This window comes from Pagrus pagrus (assembly GCF_965226575.1).
Source record: "Pagrus pagrus genome assembly, chromosome: 6".
NCBI classification, from domain to species: Eukaryota; Metazoa; Chordata; class Actinopteri; order Spariformes; family Sparidae; genus Pagrus; species Pagrus pagrus.
In genome coordinates this window covers 35537350-35557922 of record NC_140190.1, presented here as the reverse complement: position 1 = coordinate 35557922, position 20573 = coordinate 35537350, and the positions used below count along the sequence as shown (strand labels likewise).

The 20573-nt window shown below is 41.6% G+C and overlaps 1 protein-coding gene across 3 annotated transcripts in view; it reads left to right on the top strand.

Annotated features, from left to right (window-relative positions):
• LOC311259036 (piggyBac transposable element-derived protein 4-like) overlaps positions 1-20259 on the top strand; it is a 29231-nt gene extending 8972 nt beyond the window's left edge. Inside the window, exons 2-5 of one of the 3 annotated variants that reach the window (XM_084355837.1) lie at positions 8324-8431; positions 8514-8577; positions 8958-9247; positions 12196-20259. In XM_084355837.1, coding sequence (XP_084211963.1) covers positions 18268-20115 — 1848 coding nt within the window. In that variant the 5' untranslated portion in view covers positions 8324-8431; positions 8514-8577; positions 8958-9247; positions 12196-18267 and the 3' untranslated portion in view covers positions 20116-20259. The remainder of the gene's footprint in view (positions 1-8323; positions 8432-8513; positions 8578-8957; positions 9248-12195) is intronic. The other 2 variants (XM_084355836.1, XM_084355838.1) reach the window with 2 other exon arrangements.
• Positions 20260-20573: the final 314 nt, after the last annotated feature.

Here is a 20573-nt window from a genome sequence, read left to right as displayed (position 1 = left end):
ACACAACAACAAATCAGAAAACACAACAACAAAACAGAAAACACAACAACAAATCAGAAAACACAACAACAAAACAGAAAACACAACGACATTAACCAAACCGGAAAAGGTAGGTACCCTCGGGCGACATGAATCGTCGCTGATTGGTCCGTCCTTTGAACCTGAAGGACAGGGTTTACATGTTTTCAAAACAAGAGCGCTGCCAGTGACGACATACACGCTGCTATTAAAGAATATTTTGATGCAGGACATGTATATGGGTCCGTGTATCATCTGATCATGCAATTATATTTAATGTGGCAAACGAAAAACGAAAATACGAGTCAATATTCCGTTTTTCTGTGTTTCTGTATGCACCAAACATTGAAAACTGGTGTTTGTTTTCCTATTTTCAGCCCAAAATGGAAAATATAATCAACAAGGAAACCGAAACGAAATAATAAATCTAATTTACATTTTCCGTTATTGTTATACCATTTCCCACGGTACATTTCTGCTGTGTGGCCACGCTTTGCACATGCGCAATGTGTAGGGACTCGCTCGGTATCCATGGTGAGGAACAACACACCGGTCTGAGCGTCCCACGGTCCAGTCCATTGACTGTGTACAGTCTATGGTCCAGTCCCAGTAGACCACTGGAGTCCCACGTTCTAATGGCCTCACTCGAGCCATACATGTCTCTAATTAATGACATGTTTATGAATGGAGTGATGTATCATGAGATCTTAGAAAAGCTGCGAGAAATGGGTGTCCAGCGGGGAAGCTCTGAAATCACACAGAGACGCCGCATTATCGCTGCAGCGGTTCGCCAATTCTCCGCCGTTGGTTGCTCACACAGAACCAAGCAGCTCCGGCGTAAAAGACGAACCAGAGTATAGGCTAATTCACACAGAAAGCCGGCGCTGCGGCTCCAAAGGAGGCGTGACGTACACGTCATGATGATGACGTATGTGTTTTTTTCAAGGTGTTTCCCGGTGTCCTCCTGTTAATCTGAACATGTACCCGCTGACTGTTTATAATCATATGGATGCCGTTATAATGTGTTGTGATTGAGATCCCGACCCACCAAACATCCTGGAAAGTGACAAAGTTACGTTTTTCAGTCTAAATTACATATTACATGATCAGCATCAGTCAACAGGACGCTGTCTGACTATTTCACTAGCGGGGAGAGAGGCTGTTTTCTGGGGGGAAAGTTCACTGAGTCTCGGCCAGGAGGGCTGACCGCTGTGGTGATTTGGTCTCGTCATCAAAGCCACACTAAATAGAATTGCATGATCAGATGATACACGGACCCATATACATGTCCTGCATCAAAGTATTCATTAATAGCAGCGTGTATGTCGTCACTGGCAGCGCTCTTGTTTTGAAAACATGTAAACCCTGTCCTTCCGGTTCAAAGGACGGACCAATCAGCGACGATTCATGTCGCCCGAGGGTACCTACCTTTTCCGGTTTGGTTAATGTCGTTGTGTTTTCTGTTTTGTTGTTGTGTTTTCTGATTTGTTGTTGTGTTTTCTGATTTGCTGTTGTGCTTTCTGTTTTGTTGTTGTGTTTTCTGTTTTGTTGTTGTGTTTTTTGATTTGTTGTTGTGTTTTCTGATTTGTTGTTGTTTTTTCTGTTTTGTTGTTGTGTTTTCTGTTTTGTTGTTGTGTTTTTTGATTTGTTGTTGTGTTTTCTGATTTGTTGTTGTGTTTTCTGTTTTGTTGTTGTTGTGTTTTTTGATTTGTTGTTGTGTTTTTTGATTTGTTGTTGTGTTTTCTGATTTGTTGTTGTGTTTTCTGATTTGCCGTTGTGTTTTCTGATTTGTTGTTGTGTTTTCTGTTTTGTTGTTGTGTTTTCTGATTTGCCGTTGTGTTTTCTGTTTTGTTGTTGTGTTTTCTGATTTGCCGTTGTGTTTTCTGTTTTGTTGTTGTGTTTTCTGATTTGTTGTTGTGTTTTCTGTTTTGCTGTTGTGTTTTCTGATTTGCTGTTGTGCTTTCTGATTTGCCGTTGTGTTTTCTGTTTTGTTGTTGTGTTTTCTGATTTGCCGTTGTGTTTTCTGATTTGCCGTTGTGTTTTCTGTTTTGTTGTTGTGTTTTCTGATTTGCCGTTGTGTTTTCTGTTTTGTTGTTGTGTTTTCTGATTTGTTGTTGTGTTTTCTGTTTTGCTGTTGTGTTTTCTGATTTGCTGTTGTGCTTTCTGATTTGCCGTTGTGTTTTCTGTTTTGTTGTTGTGTTTTCTGATTTGCCGTTGTGTTTTCTGATTTGCCGTTGTGTTTTCTGTTTTGTTGTTGTGTTTTCTGATTTGTTGTTGTGTTTTCTGTTTTGCCGTTGTGTTTTCTGATTTGCTGTTGTGCTTTCTGATTTGCCGTTGTGTTTTCTGTTTTGCTGTTGTGTTTTCTGATTTGCCGTTGTGTTTTCTGATTTGCCGTTGTGTTTTCTGATTTGTTGTTGTGTTTTCTGATTTGCCGTTGTGTTTTCTGTTTTGTTGTTGTGTTTTCTGTTTTGTTGTTGTGTTTTCTGATTTGTTGTTGTGTTTTCTGTTTTGCTGTTGTGTTTTCTGATTTGCTGTTGTGCTTTCTGATTTGTTGTTGTGTTTTCTGTTTTGCTGTTGTGCTTTCTAATTTGCCGTTGTGATTTGCACTTCAGGGCCACCGTAGATATCACTATTGGATGTATTAAGCTTTGTGTCACATTTTTAACAATATCTTGAGAAATTAGGAACAAATCAATTCTTGAGAAGGTTTGAAGCCTGTGGGAGTAAAAAGTATAATCTCTTACATCACTGTGTAGTGTTGTCCAGATATCAACAAGCCCAACAGCATGCATTAACTTGAATAATGTAAATACAGATTTCTTTGGTTGGTTTATCTTCCCACTCTTGTCAACCTGTGGATTTAATGTTGAATTTAGATCTCCCCCCAGTATAATTGTTGAGTCACAAAAATCTACTAATTTACTCTCAATTGCGCTGAAGAAACCTGGACAGTCTTCATAAGGTGCATATACATTTACTAGAGTAAAGTTGTTTGATTCCACAGAAACATTAATAAGAATATATCTCCCGAAAGGGTCACTTAATACATTGTTGACTGTGAGGTTTAATTTCTTATTAAATAAAACAGCAACACCAGCTCTCTTTGAAGATTGTCCAGCACCAAGTACCTCACCTACCCATTCTCTTTTTAGATGACCAAGTTTCTCTGTTCCTACATGTGTTTCTTGGAAACAGACGATATCTGGGGAGAATCTTTTTAAATGCTTCAATATTTTACCACGTTTAACCTGGTTATTTTCTCCGTTCACATTCCAGGATGTAATTCTTAATTTTGTGCTGTTCATTAAACTAACCTAAAGATCAAGTGTAAAACAAGATAGTATATATTTCTTCTTTTCATTGTCAAAAACATATAGATACAACAGCCTTCTTAGTTTCCATTCTCCCACCTATCCCTCCCTCCTCTCTTTTCCCCTCCCGTCCTCCCTCGCACCCACTCCCACACATACATAGAAGGTGCCACACATAGGACGAAAAAACTAACAAACAAATACACATTAAAGAAAAAAACAGAGAAAAAACAAACAAACAAAGAACAAACACAACAGTGTCCATAGGGATATCGTCCATAATCTGTTCTCCTCGGCTGTCCATGATAAGAGTCACTGTCACCTAATGCTTCCCAAATATATAAAGAAAGAAAGAAAAAAAAAGAGGGAAAAAAGGAGGGGGGGAAGAAATCAGCGAGAAAGAAAGAAAGAAACAAAACAAAATAAACAAACAAACAAAATACTGACCTTTGTGTATTGTCTATAGTTATTCCACCTTATCGCTGTCTACACTTAATGTGACAAAATTAGGTCAGGCCAGTAGTTTAAGCGAGAAATCCAGCAACAGTCTTACCACTGCGTCAAGGCGCACGTCGCTGGTCCCTTTTATCCAGGTTTTACTCCACACCAGTTGATCCTTTTGCGGCCTCGGAATCCAGAAACGCTGAGGCTTTGGCAACATCCTTAAACATGTAGCTCTCACCGCCCCGGTTTAGAGAGATCCTCGCTGGGTAAAGCAAGAAAACAAGGTTGATGAGAGTCATCATCATGAGGGGCCACATCCATTTAATCACAGCAATGTTGGCATGGTTTCACAGTTCTCCCTGGCTATATGCATTTGGTTTGTTTAGGTGTTGTTAGCACTTGCTACACATCTGGCTCAGGGGTCCTCTAAATTTCCAAGTACCTGCAAACATAGCAGAGAGAATGTCGGCAAAATTGTTAGACATGCGTTCCTTTGTTCCTCTGGAATTTGCCCAAAAGCCCAGATCACTCAGGGAATTAGATCGGTGGAAGGCCACTGAGTTCAGACAGTTTCTGTTATATACAGGACCTGTAATGCTAGATACCTTTCTGGACAGAAATATGTACAGCAATTTCATGCTGCTCTCCTCTGGTATTGCTATTTTTTTTTATTTTAAGTCCAGGACTATCCTGTCACACACAGTATGCTCACCCCCTACTTAGATCTTTTGTTCGTCATTTTGGTGGAATATATGGCAAAGATCAAAGTATTTATAATGTAGATGGTTTGGTCCATCTGGCAGATGAAGTACAACGACATGGTTGCCTTGACTCAATTTCTGCATTTCCCCATGAAATGCCCGAATTATCCGTCGGCTGTCAGAGAAGAGGTTCACTGATGCTCCATTAAATGTTACCTCTTTTAAAAAACAGCACTTTGTTGGGCCAATTGTAGGTGGACTGTCAGTGTAAGCACAGTATGGTGAAATGGCCTGTGACAAGTGGACTGTCAAAGTTTCAACTGGGGATAATGTTTTTGTCATTGGAAATGATATTTGTCGCATACATAACATTGTAGAGTGCAGTGATGGAGTGTATGTAGTATACAAAGAATTCTCACAGAAATCTCTGTTCTTCACTTACCCATTCAACTCTGACTTCCAAAATATTTACAAAATTTCACAAACATCAGACATACTCAGGTCTGTTAAAGTTACAGAGCTTGTTCAAAAATTGCTGTTCTGCCTGAAAGGGATAGTTTTGTGGCCATATCCCTATTTCATACATTTTAGGGATGTATAATGTGTGTTGGTGAGAAATAACAGCATATCGACATGACTGTCATTTGTCTTGTAGTTGTTAGTAGTTCTACTAGGAATAGTAACCCCGCAACTTTTGATCTTTGATGTTTGTTTTGTCAGATTTTTTTATTTTTTTGTTTCAGGAATATCAAATATTTAAACCGAAAGCAAAAAAACAAGCACTGGCAGTATTCACTTATTAGCCATTGAGGCATATGAGCTTCTTCTGACAAAAAACGACACTGACTACTTCACGACTCACACTGCAATCTACGTGAATCTGGATTAAAAATAACTGTAAGTACTTTGTGTAAGTTTCACTGTTTCACTCATTTAATTCTCTATTAATTAATAGGTTGTTGGTCTATAAAATGTCAGAAATTGTGAAAAATGTCGATCAATGTTTCTCAAAGCTCAAAATGACGTCCTCAAATGTCTTGTTTTGTCCACAACCCCAATATAATCAGTTTACTGTCATGGAGGAGGAAAGAAACCAGAAAATGTTAATTTAACAAGCTGACATCCAAGAAATTTAGAATTTTTATTCTTAAAAGATAACGCAAACCAATTTATCAATTATCAAAATAGTTCGCGATTAATTGAATAATTGACAACTAATCAATTAATCATTGCAGCTGTACACCAAACCTATCATTGCTGTTTAGTCATTATTACATGTAAGTAGTATAGTATAGGTTTTCAAACCCAAATTAAGTACAAAACATTGGCTGTCAAGTAGATTCAAGTTCCAGACCTACAACCTCTTCAGAATGTAAATATGGTAGGAAAGAATTCAAACGTTAATGAATGTTAAAATAATTAAAAATATTAGCAATAGAATGTGTTACTTACTAACTAACTGACTAATCAGAACTTGCAACAGAAAGTTATATTTTCTGTGACTGACGTGCTGTTTGTTTGTTTCCGTCTCAATTAAGGATGTTCCTCTTGATCGAATTCCTGATCAACAAAACTGTGGCAGTGGTGCCACAAAACTGGAGCCTTTATATGGCATTTAATTGGCATTAAAGGACCCGCATTAAACTGGTTTAAGTCCTATTTATCGGATCGATTTCAGTTTGTACATGTTAACGATGAGTCATCCCTGTATACCAAGGTTAGTCATGGTGTTCCTCAAGGCTCCGTGCTTGGACCCATACTATTCACCTTATATATGCTCCCTCTAGGAAATATAATTCGGAAACACTCCATAAACTTTCATTGTTATGCAGATGATACACAGTTATACCTATCAATAAAGCCAAATGAAACTAATCAGCTTACTAAACTCCATGCATGTCTCAAGGACATTAAGACCTGGATGACCTGCAATTTTCTGCTGTTAAACTCAGATAAAACCGAAGTTATAGTACTTGGTCCTAAACACCTTAGAGATGCATTATCTAATGATATAGCAAGTTTGGATGGCATTAACTTGGCCTCCAGCACCACCGTCAGGAATCTGGGAGTTATCTTTGATCAAGATATGTCCTTCAACTCCCACATAAAACAAATTTCAAGGTCTGCATTTTTTCATCTACGTAACATTGCAAAAATCAGGCCCATCCTGTCTCAAAAAGACGCAGAAAAGCTAGTCCATGCATTTGTCACTTCCAGACTGGACTATTGTAATTCTCTATTATCAGGCTGCCCTAACAAGTCTCTAAAGAGTCTCCAGCTGGTCCAGAATGCTGCAGCACGTGTACTGACAGGAACTAAGAAAAGAGATCATATTACTCCTGTATTGGCCTCTCTGCACTGGCTCCCTGTAAAATCAAGAATAGAGTTTAAAATCCTTCTCCTAACTTACAAAGCTGTTAATGGTCAGGCACCATCATATCTCCAGGAGCTCATACTACCCTATCACCCAACTAGAGCATTACGCTCCCAGAACGCAGGATTACTTGTAGTTCCTAAAGTCTCCAAAAGTAGAATGGGAGCCAGAGCCTTCAGTTATCAAGCTCCTCTTCTGTGGAACCATCTTCCTGTTTTGGTCCGGGAGGCGGACACCCTCTCTACCTTTAAGAGTAGACTTAAGACCTTCCTCTTCGATAGAGCTTATAGTTAGGGCTGGCCCAGGACAGGCCCAGGCCTGTCCTGGACCAGCTCTTAGTTATGCTGCTATAGGCCTAGTCCGGGGGACAATGACACACTGAGCTTCTCTCTCCTCCCCTCTCCTCTCCTCTCCATCTGTATACATTATGCCTGTATACATGCCCCATCTCTGCATGTCACTGACTTACTTCTTCCCCGGAGTCCTTGTGCTTTCTAGTCCTACAGGCTCCCTTGGATCCTGGCCGCGCCCGGGTCGTGGATCATGGATGCGCCCACTGCTATGGCCCTGCCTGATCGTGGATGCGCCCACTGCCATGGCCCTGCCTGATCGTGGACGCGCCAACTGCTATGGCCCTGCCTGATCGTGGATGCACCTACTGCCATGACCCTGCCTGACACCCACCACTACTGTCGCTAATATTAGTCACATCTCTGTTACATGCGTTACACTACTATTATCGTACTGCATTGCTACATACCATCCTTGCCATTGATCACTACTACTGTTATCACTAGTAATCACATTTCCATGTGCATTTCATCATTATTGCTGTAATACATCTTTGTGTACTTTCACTCCTGTCAACCATCGCTTATAATTGAATACATTGTGATCTCGTTGATCTGCTCTGTACATGCGACATCTATTGCACGTCTGTCCGTCCTGGGAGAGGGATCCCTCCTCTGTGGCTCTCCCTGAGGTTTCTTCCGCATTTTTTTTCCCTGTTAAAAGGGCCTTTTTTTGGGGCAAGTTTTTCCTCACTCGAATCGAGGGTCGAAGGACAGAGGGTGTCGTCTCTGTACAGATTGTAAAGCCCTCTGAGGCAAACTGTGATTTGTGAATTTGGGCTATACAAATAAAATTTGATTTGATTTGATTTGATATGGCTTTATTGATAGAACAGCTCAAGATACAACAGAAAGCAGGATGAGAGAGAGGGGGAGTGACACACAGCAAAGAGCCCCAGACTGGGACTCAAACCCGAGTTCCACTGCAGCGAGGACAAAGCCTCTGTACATGGGACGGCGCCCCATATGCTAATTTTTAAACAAATAATATAAGAGGTGGCTCTTGTAAACAGATATGAAAATGCATTCTGTTTTTTCATAATTTACCAGAATTATAATTCTGTATCTTTTTTTCTTCGTAATTTGAAACTCAAGTGAAGTTTGACACATAATTTTAATTTTTAGATCGTACTTAGAGGCTCGACACCTGATGATGAAATCGCTGACATGCAACACATCAGATCTACAGTCTGAAGGGGATGAAATAAGACCAAAGATAAAGCTAAAGCCGATGTAAGTATGTACATACATACATACATAATATACATTATTCTCTATATTCTACATTAATTTTTTGACATCATTTTTTGAACAGCATCTTTTAGTGCTATGGGATGACAAACCTGACAACAAAGATATGCAAAGCCAGCTGTAACTGAGTGAGTCATTTACCTGGTTCCTCAGAGAAATCCAGTTAATGGGTTATAGGGGTTGTACTGTATTTAGTCCAAGTATTCAAACACAAGTGAACACATTTTGGGTCATAGTCTTTTGATTGGATTTGTTTAAAATTAAAATAAAATGAAATTAACAATAACATTGGACCTATCCCGTATTTAGGTTTGCAAAATTTGACTTCTTACTCACTAGTCACCAGACAAAGAAGTTACACCTAGGTTAAAACATTTTTAAAATAATCTACAGTAACAGATTTTTTTCTCATATGGTATCTAAAGTCTCTGTTTTGATTAAAAAAAGTATTTTTGCTTAAAGTGATCGTTAACATTATGTGGTTATGTTTTTCCAACCTACTTTTCAGTCAGTTCTTTGGGGACTCGGATGATGACAGTGAGGATGAAGGTCATCTAAAAAAGAGAGCCAGGGGTCCTGCCAAACCCTCATCACAACCACCAACTCCTATTATCCCACCACCGCCTTGCTGTGTTCCAAGTAGCAGCACAGTTGCCCCTCTTCCACCTGCTCCACCATCTCACACTATGCAGATGGAACAAAGAAGACCAGCAAAAGAGCAAACACCCTCTATGAGCCAAGTCTACAGACCTACCTGGCGAGGGGGAAGGCGTGGATCAGACACCATTGCCTGCTCTGGTGAGCAATACCTCAAACAGCGAAGAGATTCAATTTGATATCACCAGAATTTAAGTTTACAACATTTTAAAAAACTCAGCTAACGTTATGAATGTGAAGAAACAACAGTATTGATGTTATGTCAAAGATGTCTATGTTCTTTGTTCTACTGAGGTTAGCATACTAACCAGCTTGTATAATTTATCACACTGTTCGTGTAACAAAATAAACTCACAGAATGCCAAGAAAGGAAATATTTTTGCACTTATTTTCCTTACTAAACAGAAAAATACAACCATGCACCGTCAGAATAAAAGTGTCTCTCTTTTACTTAACTAAGACGAGCTTAATCGCCTCGTTAACTCATTGTAAAAAACACTTCATTCAAACTGGACATAAATAAAATTTACCAAAACAGTCTTGGTTTGTCTTTCGACAATCACGTCTGGTTTGGTCAAAATAAATTCTCAAATCAGAGTAATGTGAAAATATTCCAAATTGACACACTGTTTTACTTACTCTTGATGTCTGACACTCTCTCTTCCTAATTTATTGATATTTTCTTGTGGTTTTTTTTAAGTCCACATCATGAGCTTACTGGAGTATATAAAAAAAACAGCAAGAGCAGTTAATTGCCAAGGTGAACTATCTGACAAGCAAGCTGAACCCAGCTAGCCAAGAAATGGAAACGCCTGACCCTGTACAGTTTTCTTTGGCATCCATGGAGGAAGTGGACTGGCTTAAAGACCCTGCCAATTCTCAACATTCACAGCATTGATGTAAATGTAAAATTCGGGTGAAGATGCTAAATTTTGCTGTGCAAAGTGATAATGCATTATAAACATCCAGTGGTGGCGCATAAATAAGGGAGGAATTTGGGATGCGTCTATCCAAGGACGTTTTATTACTGGACACAGTGTTGGAGCTGGAGCCCCATTCATTCCTATGAAAGCTGCTCAGTGTTGTTTTGAAGCCAAAAAAGCTTGACTTACCGGCTATGAAACTTGCAGTTTAGTGCCCGACTAACTTGAATGAGGATAAAATAATTTAATCGTGCAGCTCTTCTAGACTTTACAAATGTTTGTTACAGCCCCAGTGCTGTGGGTGTGTTTTGTGTTTGTCTGCAGCAGGCCGCATATTTGGCCGATGAGTTTGCCCTCACGTATAAATCAGTGTTTGTTAAACGTGAACCATCTATTCCTGGTGCCACTCTAAAAACCCCAACTGATGTGCCAGTTACTAAGACTTCTGTGCCGCAGTTGGCTGGTAATTTAGAGAAGCTGTGTTTCTTTTGCCATAAGCCTGGTCATATAGTGGCTGACTGTCAGTCTCTGAGGCGTAAGCAGCAGTGTCAGTGTTGAGGCAGCCCAAAGGTGTTGGGCTCATTAAAACCGCCTCCCTGGTGGAGCTGCCCAATGCTTCAGGTGGGCCTGATGAATGTTTCAAGCCGTTAATTTTTCAAGGTTGTGCCTCCAGCCCCTCTACACCCTATTCCAGCTTTTGGTGAGCCATTCGAACACGTGATTGTGGACTGTGTGGGTCCGCTGCCCCGTACTAAGTCGGGTAATGAATTTATGTTGACCGTGATGTGTGTTGCCACTCATTTCCCTGAGGTTTGACATGCGGTGGCACAACAGTTTAATCCTGGTGATGAGGTATTAGTTCTGTTGCCCATGCCTGGTGCGGCTCTTCGTGCACAATTTAGTGGTCCTTATGTGGTTTAAAGTAGTGCTGCACGATTTGATGAAAATATGCGATTGCGATTATTGTGGACTATATTGCGATTTGCGATTGCGATTACGATATTATAAATGAATGGTGTCATGAGTCTACTTGCTTGAATATCAAGGACAACACAGAATAACAATAGTTTGTATATTTCTCAACTCAAAACATACAAATATGACACAAAAAATACAAAACCTGAAGTTTACAGTACTGTATTTTTTCCCCAAATAACTTATGGAGTCAGTGATTTCCTTGTGTCTTTTCGAGGTATTTTCGTATGGTGTGACACTTGCAAATGTATCCGTAACTGTGCGTTGTTGTGGTTGTTTCAGGCGTTTTTCAGTTGTATCTTTCACGTTACTTTGTTGGGCTTTCATTTGAATGCATTCTTCGTATTTTTCTTTGTGGTGTTTCAAGTGTTGATATAGATTGGTCGTATTGCTGCGGGACGTAGTGACTTTAGCTTTGCATGTTTTACAGAGCACATCTTGCTGTTCAGTGTCGTCATACCTGAATCCAAAGTATCGCCATATAATAGAAATTGCAATTTTTTTTGCCACCAACTTAGCTTGTCCCTCTTTGAGTTCCCATGGATTAAAGCAAAAAAAAATCTTTTGACTGAAATGTTTTTTCGAGCTGTAGCCAAGTCATTTTCCCAATTTGTAATTTGTGAAACATGTTACAGGGCATTTTACTTGACACGTGCTAAAAAAATAAGATAGGATTTAGAGCCTCACCCCACACCATGTTCTCTAATGCAGACATCAAGTTTAAATATTTGACCAACAGTGTTTTACAGGAGGATGATTTGAACAGCTGTTCTATTCACACTTAAAATGTTTTTTGTCTTTTCAATGTAATTTTCAATCTATGAAATCAATCTGTGCCTTTTTTTTGCCAAGCTTCCCTTAAGTTTTACTCTTTCAAATAATCAACCTTCTACAGAAATTTTCAGTTCAATTGTTTTTAAAATTGTTTTTAAAAACAATTCAATTGTTTTTAAAAAGTCATCCATCCATTCATCACACAAAAATAAATTAATGTTGTGTACATTCATAGATCCATCCCTGAATTCATTACTTGTGTACATCTATCTATCAAATATTAATTCATCAAGTTGTGTATTGCGCACATCCATTCATACAGTCAGTGGCACATGAATTAAAATGACTTGAGTAAAAACATTGCATCTCTCTCTCTCTCTCTTTCTCTGTCTCTCTCTCTCTCTCTCTCTCTCTCAGGTGGGGTCAAGCATGGAGACCTTCCTTAAAGAAACTGGCCCCAAACAGCCCTTTCTTCTCGGTGTCGGAGAAAGAAGCAACAGCATCCAGGATTTCTACATCATCCTGGACCAGAAGGCCATTCCCTGCAGGATGCCTTTGATGAGCTCTTCAAGGCACATTATGCTTTTGCCATGTCGTATGATGATGCGCTGTCCAGCTTCTTCATCTTCATCTGAACCACTGTGTATGGCATCGACGTCGGCAAAGTGAAAGAGAGTCCTCGGGTAAAAGAAATCAGAGCGAGGCTTCTTCACTGTGAAGTTTGAAGAACGATACATTTTGACCAGAAATGTACACATGCTACGTTTGCAAGATACACGACACCAGTTGTTCAATGTTATTTAGACATTTGAAGTTTAAGCATGGATTGTATCCCGGAAGGTCTCTGCGCTTGAACTGTGGAGAGTCTGGTTGTTCATTTGTTTTTTGTACATATTCTGGTTACCAACGTCACCTATCTCGAGCACATAAAGACAGTCTTGATCCAGATCCTGTCAGCAGTTTTGAATTTGAGCCTTTAGCTGGACCTTCCACACCAGTGAATGTGGATCCTTCTGTGAGGGTCACTACACATGTTCCAGTTGAAAAGAGGAATATACTGGACATGTGCAGCTCTGTTATTGCTCAGGTTCAAGCCTCAGGTGTTCCAGAGAGTACTGTGCAGTGTCTAGTTGGCTCAATGGAGGAACTGGTTAATGACATCCATGCTCACGCAAAGGAAGCTGTTGTTAATTGTTTGTCTTCTGATGCATCTAGAGAAACTTTGGAGAGAGTTGAGAGTTGTTTTGATCAACTAGAAAACCCATGTTCATGTCTTAACACAGAATCTAAAAGGATGAGGTATTTTGAAAAGAAATGGAATATAGTAGAACCTGTAGAGCATGTTCTGGGTGTCCGTTTTGATGTAAGAAGAGATAGAAAAACAGGCACATACAGGCAAGTTCCGGTCAATGATAAGTTCATGTATGTACCTATCCGGGGGTCTCTTTCAACTATGTTTAGTAACAGTGAACTCTGTAACAGTTTCCAAGAAGTAAAACCACACCAGGAGGGATTTTACAGAGATATAAGGTTCAAGGTTCAAGGTTTTATTTGTGTCCCCGTAGGGCAATTATTGTTGCGGCAAGTACAAAACAACACAGATACAAGACACACAATTAAAAGTCTGGGGGAAGGGGGGTAAAATACAGTGTGTTGAAACAACAACAGTGGCACGACTAAAAAAGAGCCCATAAATGACAGGGAAAGTACAATCAGTGCGTATCCTCCGTTTCTGCCATCATCATCAACATCACATAGGAACAAGAAACAAGAAACAAAGAGAAGAACCACAGAATGTATGTCAATCAATCAGGTACAACTCCTACCCTCTTCAGAATTCAAGAGGGAAATGGCTGTAGGGATAAAGGAGTGCTTGTACCTGTTACTTTTTATACGAGGAAGTCTGAATCGGGAGCCAGAAGGCAAAAGCTGGAACTCAGAGTGTAAGGGATGGGAGCTATCAGAAAGAATGGCATTAGCCTTCCTAATTATCTGCCTATTGAACAGATCTGTAAGTGTGTACTGTTGGACTCCCACAATCTTACTGCTTGTTTTTATCACTCTGCTTAGTGCATTTTTTGACTTGATGTTAAGGTTGCCGAACCAGCAGAGGAGAGAAAAGGTCAGCACAGATTCCACATATGATTTGTAAAATACAATCATCAGGGACTTATCAATCTGAAACTTGGATAGTTTCCTCAGACAGAACAGTTGTTGCTGGCCTTTCTTTTGCAGGTTATGTGAGTGGCAATTAAAGTTTAACTTATTATCCAGAAGAGTCCCAAGATATTTGTAAGTTTCGACAATGTCCACTGTCTGGCCTTTGATGATGGTTTTTTGGTTGGTGTTTTGGGGCTTGAGTCTAAAATCAATGCACATGTCCTTAGTTTTCTGTACATTAAGTTGCAGAAAAGCATTATCATTACCAGTGGATGATGTCCTCTCCCCCGACATGCATCCGTTCACCCTCACCCTCACCCTCTGTGTTCTGACAGTTAAAAAATCAAGAATCGAGCCTACAGTATTAAAATCTAAATGAAAGTTGTTTAGAAGTTTGTCGATCAAGATGTGAGGCTGGATTGTATTAAAAGCAGACGAGAAATCTGCAAATAGCAGCTTGACATGGTTTTTGTTACCTTCAAGGTGTTTGAAAACCCAATTTAATAAGGTGGCGGTGGCGTCCTCAACTCCGCGACCGGCCCTGTAGGCAAACTGTAGGGGGTCCAGTAGGTTTTCAGTCTTATTAAGGAGATCTCTCTTTACCAATTTTTCAAGGGACTTCATAACAAGGGAAGTCAGTGCCACAGGTCTAAAATCATTAAAAACTTTGGGGTGGTTGGTTTTAGCCACAGGTATCACCGTGGACTGCTTCCAGCACCTTGGCACTTTCTGTTGGTTAAAAGAAAGCTGGAAGATATAATAAAAAGATGGCTGCTAATTGTTCTGCACATGAGGAGAGCAGTCAACCACTTATGTTGTCAGGACCCGGCCTTTTTCCAACTTTTGAATATTTGAAAGATTTGGCTACAGAGAGAACATCAAAAGGAAGGTGACCAGAACAGGATAGTTTGTTTTTCAAATTTAAAATCTCATTACTAAAATCAAAGCAATCAAACCTAAGATAAAACTTGTTGAACTCATTTGCTAAATGGTTGTCAGAATTAAAACCAGCAAGAGCCACCTTTTTGTTGCCCTTGGTCTCAGAAGCAACAATGGTTTTTAAACCGTTCCAAATTGGGCCCAACCTGTTGTTGGCAAGTTCTCTTCCCAGTTTCTCCTTGTAATTCAATTTTGCCTTTTTTATTTCATTCTTAATCTCCCTTTTAAGCAGGTTCAGTTCTGTAAGGCTTCCTTCTCGGAATGCCTTTCTTTTCTTGTTTAGCAGTTTTTTCAAAGGTTTGGATACCCGGGGTTTGCTATTAGGAAATATTTTGACTGACTTTTTTGGAATCACACAGTCTTCACAAAAAGTCACATAGCTGCTAACAATGTCAGTCAGCTCGTCGATGTCACTGCATGATTCCTTGAACATGTCCTAGTCAGTTATGTCAAAGTTCAGTTTGGAATCATCGGTCCAGTTGAGAATCTGTTTGGTGATGATTCTACCTCTCCTGAGGACAGAGCAGTAAGCTGGCACGAGCTGCACACAGTTGTGATCAGCCCCGCCCAGTGGAGGAAGGGGGAGGAACTTAAATGCTCCTTTGACAGAACCATAACACAGGTCGAGAGTCTTGTTATACCTGATAAGGACAGGTGACGTATTGATTTTTGTGAGTTCTTTTTAGTGAACAGTGGTTGAAGTCACCAAGTACAAAGACAGGAGCATCGGGTGACAGAGACTGCAGCTTCTGGGTCACTTTTAGTATAGACTCCGAGGCTTCCTCCTCGTTGGCTCTCGGGTGGATATACACAACGGTGACAAATATCTGCGGGAATTCCCGGGGCAGGTAGTGGGGGCGCAGGGACACGGACAACAGTCTGTGTCTAGTGCACAGTTTTTTTGACGGTTTTGCACCAACGCTCATTAACATACAGGCACACACCCCCGCCCTGTGATTTGCCAGTGACACCGGCATCCTGGTCTAGGCGGACCGGCTCGCCAAATCCATCAATGGACATTTCCGCATTGGAGTCTCTATCCGAAAGCCAAGTTTCAGTAAACGCCAGTAAACATGCGTTTCTGAATTCATGCTGAAATTGGACATGGGCTTGGAGTTCATCAAGTTTGTTACAGAGAGACTGTGCGTTAGCGAGGATGATTGACGGTAGAGGAATGCAAGAGAGCGACTGTCTCCGCAGACGTTGGAGTAAACCACCACGTCTGCCCCGCTTCCTCGTTTTGTGTGGCGGGGCATTAAAGTCTTTCTGATCACTGTCCTTATGATCAGAAAGGGAGTCCAGGCTCGGAAAGATTAGATCTGGGGGAGGAACTGACGAGGGGTTGCTCCACTGCAGAAGAAACTCTCTGCTATAGTACTGAGTCCAAGCCGGCTGATCAGCTGACGGCTGGAGGCCAGAGAAAAAACATAACGCCAGCCACAGAAGGAGAAAACACGCTGTAAACTCCATTGTGCATTAATAGACACAATTTCAGTCAAGTTTTAGTCAAGGGCCATATCCACCTTGTTGATCAGGTCGGATCCACTGTATTAAAAGCCAGGATCACTGAAGAAAAACACTTAAAACACACGCACAGACACAGACACAGAGGTACTTGCTGCCGGTCGCTGCACGAGCATGCGCCTGAATCATGATCCTGATCTTAAGAAATATGGGTTTGAGCCAATTCTGAAGCCACTTATTGATGATCTTAAGATTTTGGAGACTGAAGGAATACAGTTGCCCTTTTTTTTAACTGATAAAAGTGAATATCAGTCAGTTTTCAGTGAAGATCACCCAGGTTTAACTCTATGTTCAAAAGACCTTCATGTTGAGCATGTTCGTGTCATCCAGGAAAATCCTGCTTTGAAATCAACATTTGGTGTCAAACGAGACTGTCCACTCAATTCCCTCCAGTTTTGCCATTCGTCAAACAATTACGCTGTAGACATAATGCATGACCTGCTAGAAGGAGTGGTGCAATATGAGTTAAAGTTTGTGTTTCAGTATTTGATCAAGAATTCAATATCCTTAAGTTCATTGTCTGAAAGAATTGTTTGCTTTAATTATGGATACACAGAGAGAAAGAACAGGCCAGGTGGGCTTAAGCTGGATGACAACAGCAAAGATCTTGGACTTAATGCTATCCAGTCTTGGTGCCTCCTACGCGATGCCCCGCTGATATTTGGAGATTTAGTTAACTTTAACTTTAACTTTATTTGTATTTGTATGGCACTTTTCATACATATAGTAACACAAAGTGCCTCACAGAGGATAAAAACATAAAAGAAGAACTGAGAACAACAAAGAATAACCTTAAAAACCCAAACCTCCCACCCCCACAAATAAACACATAGAAATACATAAATACATACACATTCAGGCACAAACACAGGCATGCACACAGACAGACAGACACACACACACACACACACACACACAAATACGCTCCCACCCACACACCTACACTGGCTGTGACTGAGGAGACATGGCTGGGCACCGAGACCCGAGGTGAGGAAGAAGCTACCTTTGGGGGCCACGCACACCGAGAGAAATCATGGTCCATGACCGCAGGGGGCGCCGCTACAGGGATCACCCCAGCCCAGGCACACGGGAGGCTCCACACCAAGGCGCAAAGCCCTCTAGGCACCCAGGCCAGAGCCGCCCACGGGACAGCACCCCCATCCGTAGACCAAAAACAACTCCCAGTGTGGTAGGCCCCCAATTAGAGAAACACCGGAAATGCGAGGAACTAAAACAGTAAAATAAGATAAAAGTACAAGGCTGATGGATCAGTTAACCTTCTGGAGTCCCTGGACGCGCCCCCGCGTCTTAATCACGTGACAGATTAATGACGACATAGCAGCAAGACGCAGCCTTGTCCCAGTCTGTTTCAACTTGTTGTGACCACAAACTATATATTTGTTTTTAAATTGTGTTGATAGGCCAAATACAACCAGATTTATGATACATTATTTACGCCATACTTTTTCCTGAATATTTTCGTCACCTTCGATGCACGTTCGGTGCATTTAGAGACCGGAAAAGCGAGTAAGTGAGTGTAACGAAAGTGCTGGCAGCAAAAAAACCCCCCAAAAAAAACCATGGCAACCCCTCATTTATTGGTGGAAAAATGCACCACATCGATCAATCAAAAAATAATGTGGCAAAGCGCGGCATTTAGTTGATGGGGAAAAAAGGGAAAGTTGTGGGAGTTACGGCGGCGATAGATAGAGACAGAGATAGTGATAGTGAGTTTTGAGATTGGAGTTATTTGTGACATTTAGCGTATTTTGAGTGTATAGTTAGTGTGTAGTGGTTTAGTGTAGTGTGTAGTGTCGTGTGTTTAGTGTGTAGTGCAGTCGTTTTTTTGTTTTGTGTGACAAAACAATGAGGTGGCTGATGAATGTGGAGCGGGCGGCGGAGCTCTTCTTCGAGCTGGACGAAGCGGAGGGAGACGCGGCGGAGCCCGAGTCTGACTCTGAGCCGGAGAGTGAGGAGTTTGACGACGAAGTGGATGATCCCTCATTTGTTTTGGAGGAGGAGAGAGAGGAAGAGGAGCCTCCGACGTGGGTACGGAGTCGGAGATCCGCCCAGAGGACGGGACGGCGCGGCACGTCCACCCAGAGGACGGGACGGCGTGGCACGCCCACCAGGTCCCGGTCCCCGCTGGCTCAGGCAGCAGAGCCACGCAGCAGCTCTGAGCCCTGGAAGACAGAGGAGGATGCTGACACTGCCCCAGCAGTAAGCAGGTTCCAGCCTCACAGACCACCAGGAGTCCAGGTAGAGACACTTTCCCCCCACAGTCCAAAAGACCTTTTTCTTTTGTTTTTTGCCACTGACACGGTCAATACCATCTGCAGCAACACCAACAAAAATGCGGAAAAAAACAAAGAGTCAGGGAAAAAATACAAGTGGACTGACATAGAGAAGGAGGACCTGTATGAGTTTTTTGGTCTCCTGATCTACATGTCATTGGTGTCGCTGCCGAGTCTCCAGGACTACTGGAGACAGAATCACATTTTGTTTGTGCCACTTCCAGCCAAAGTGATGACCAGAGACCGGTTCAGGTCCATATTCTGGAACATCCACCTCAGTGATCCCGAGGAGGATGCAGAGAACGACAGGAAGAAGGGAACACCAGGCCATGACAAACTGTTCAGAGTCAGGCCTCTGTATGATGACATCCTCCTTGCCTGCCAGTCTTATTACCACCCGAGGAGGGAGCTGTCAGTGGATGAAAGGATGGTGGCAACTAAGGCAAAGACCGGCATGACACAATACATGAAAGATAAGCCAACTAAATGGGGGATAAAACTTTTTGTATTGGCTGAGTCGAGCAGTGGCTACACCATCAGGTTCAGCATTTACACAGGGAAGGCTGTAACTGCAAGTGAGCATGGGCTGTCTTATGATGTTGTCATGGACCTCATTCAGCCATCCTGTCTTGGCACTGGGTACCATATCTACATGGACAATTTCTACACCAGCCCCAAAGTGTTCATGGACCTGGCCAGCATGAAGTTCGGAGCATGTGGCACCTACAGGGAGAACAGAAGAGGATGCCCCAGAGGGAGGGCAAATGCTCTCACCAAAAAATGTGGAAGAGGATCAGTGAGATGGATCAGAGAGGGGCCACTGGTTTTTGTGAAGTGGATGGATACACGGGAGGTGTCTGTGTGCTCCACCATCCATCCTGCATTTTCAGGTGAGACAGTGCAGAGAAGAGTGAAGGATGGAGATGGACGCTGGGCTGTGAGAGACATCCCCTGTCCGACACCAATCATGGCCTACAACAAGAGTATGGGTGGGGTCGACCTGTCAGACCAGCTCATCCAGTACTACTCCACCCACAGAAAAACTGCTAGCTGGTACCGGACCGTGTTGCTGCACTTCCTGGACATTGCAACAACAAATGCCTTCATCCTGCACCGTGAGATGAGCAATGCCAAGCAGGTGCAGCCCATGACACACAAGGACTTCATGGTGGAGCTGGTGTCTCAGCCTTGTGGCATGGACAAAGCAGGTGTTCCCCAGAGCAGGAGGGCTGATCACATTCCTGTGCCCATCACCACAGCCACAGATGCTGGCCATAAAGCCACCAAAGGCAGACTGAAGTGCAAGCACTGCCTTCAGGTGGACAACAGGAGGAGTGACACACCCTGGAAGTGTCAGGCCCGTGATGTGCCCCTCTGTCTTGTGGTGGACAGGAACTGTTTTTTTGAGTGGCACAAATAATTTGTGTGCCATTTGTGAGTTTTGTGAGTGCCATTTGTGTTTTGTAAATAGTTGTACAAAAAACGCCTGAGGCATTGCCTGCATTTTAATGTTAATAGTGGTAAATTAGTCTGTTGTGTGTTAAAATTGTACAAAGGTTTTGAATTTCACAATTTATATTTGCATTATAAGTTATAAAAATGGTTGGTTAAACATATTTGTGGTTTTCACAATAAAAAATATTACTTTTTTCTACTCGGATTTTATGTTTTCTGTGTGATTTTAGGTCCACTGTGTTAGTATAGTATGTCAAAATTGAAAAATAACTGTAAATCCACATAGGTGAGGTTGTGCTGAAAAAAATGACACCAAACAAGGCAAGGTAAACAGTTTTTAAGGTGAAATATAAAGGTAAAATCAAAAGTAGTCAAAAACGGCCAATTATACCCTTGACTCCAGAGGGTTAAAAGAAGTCAGAA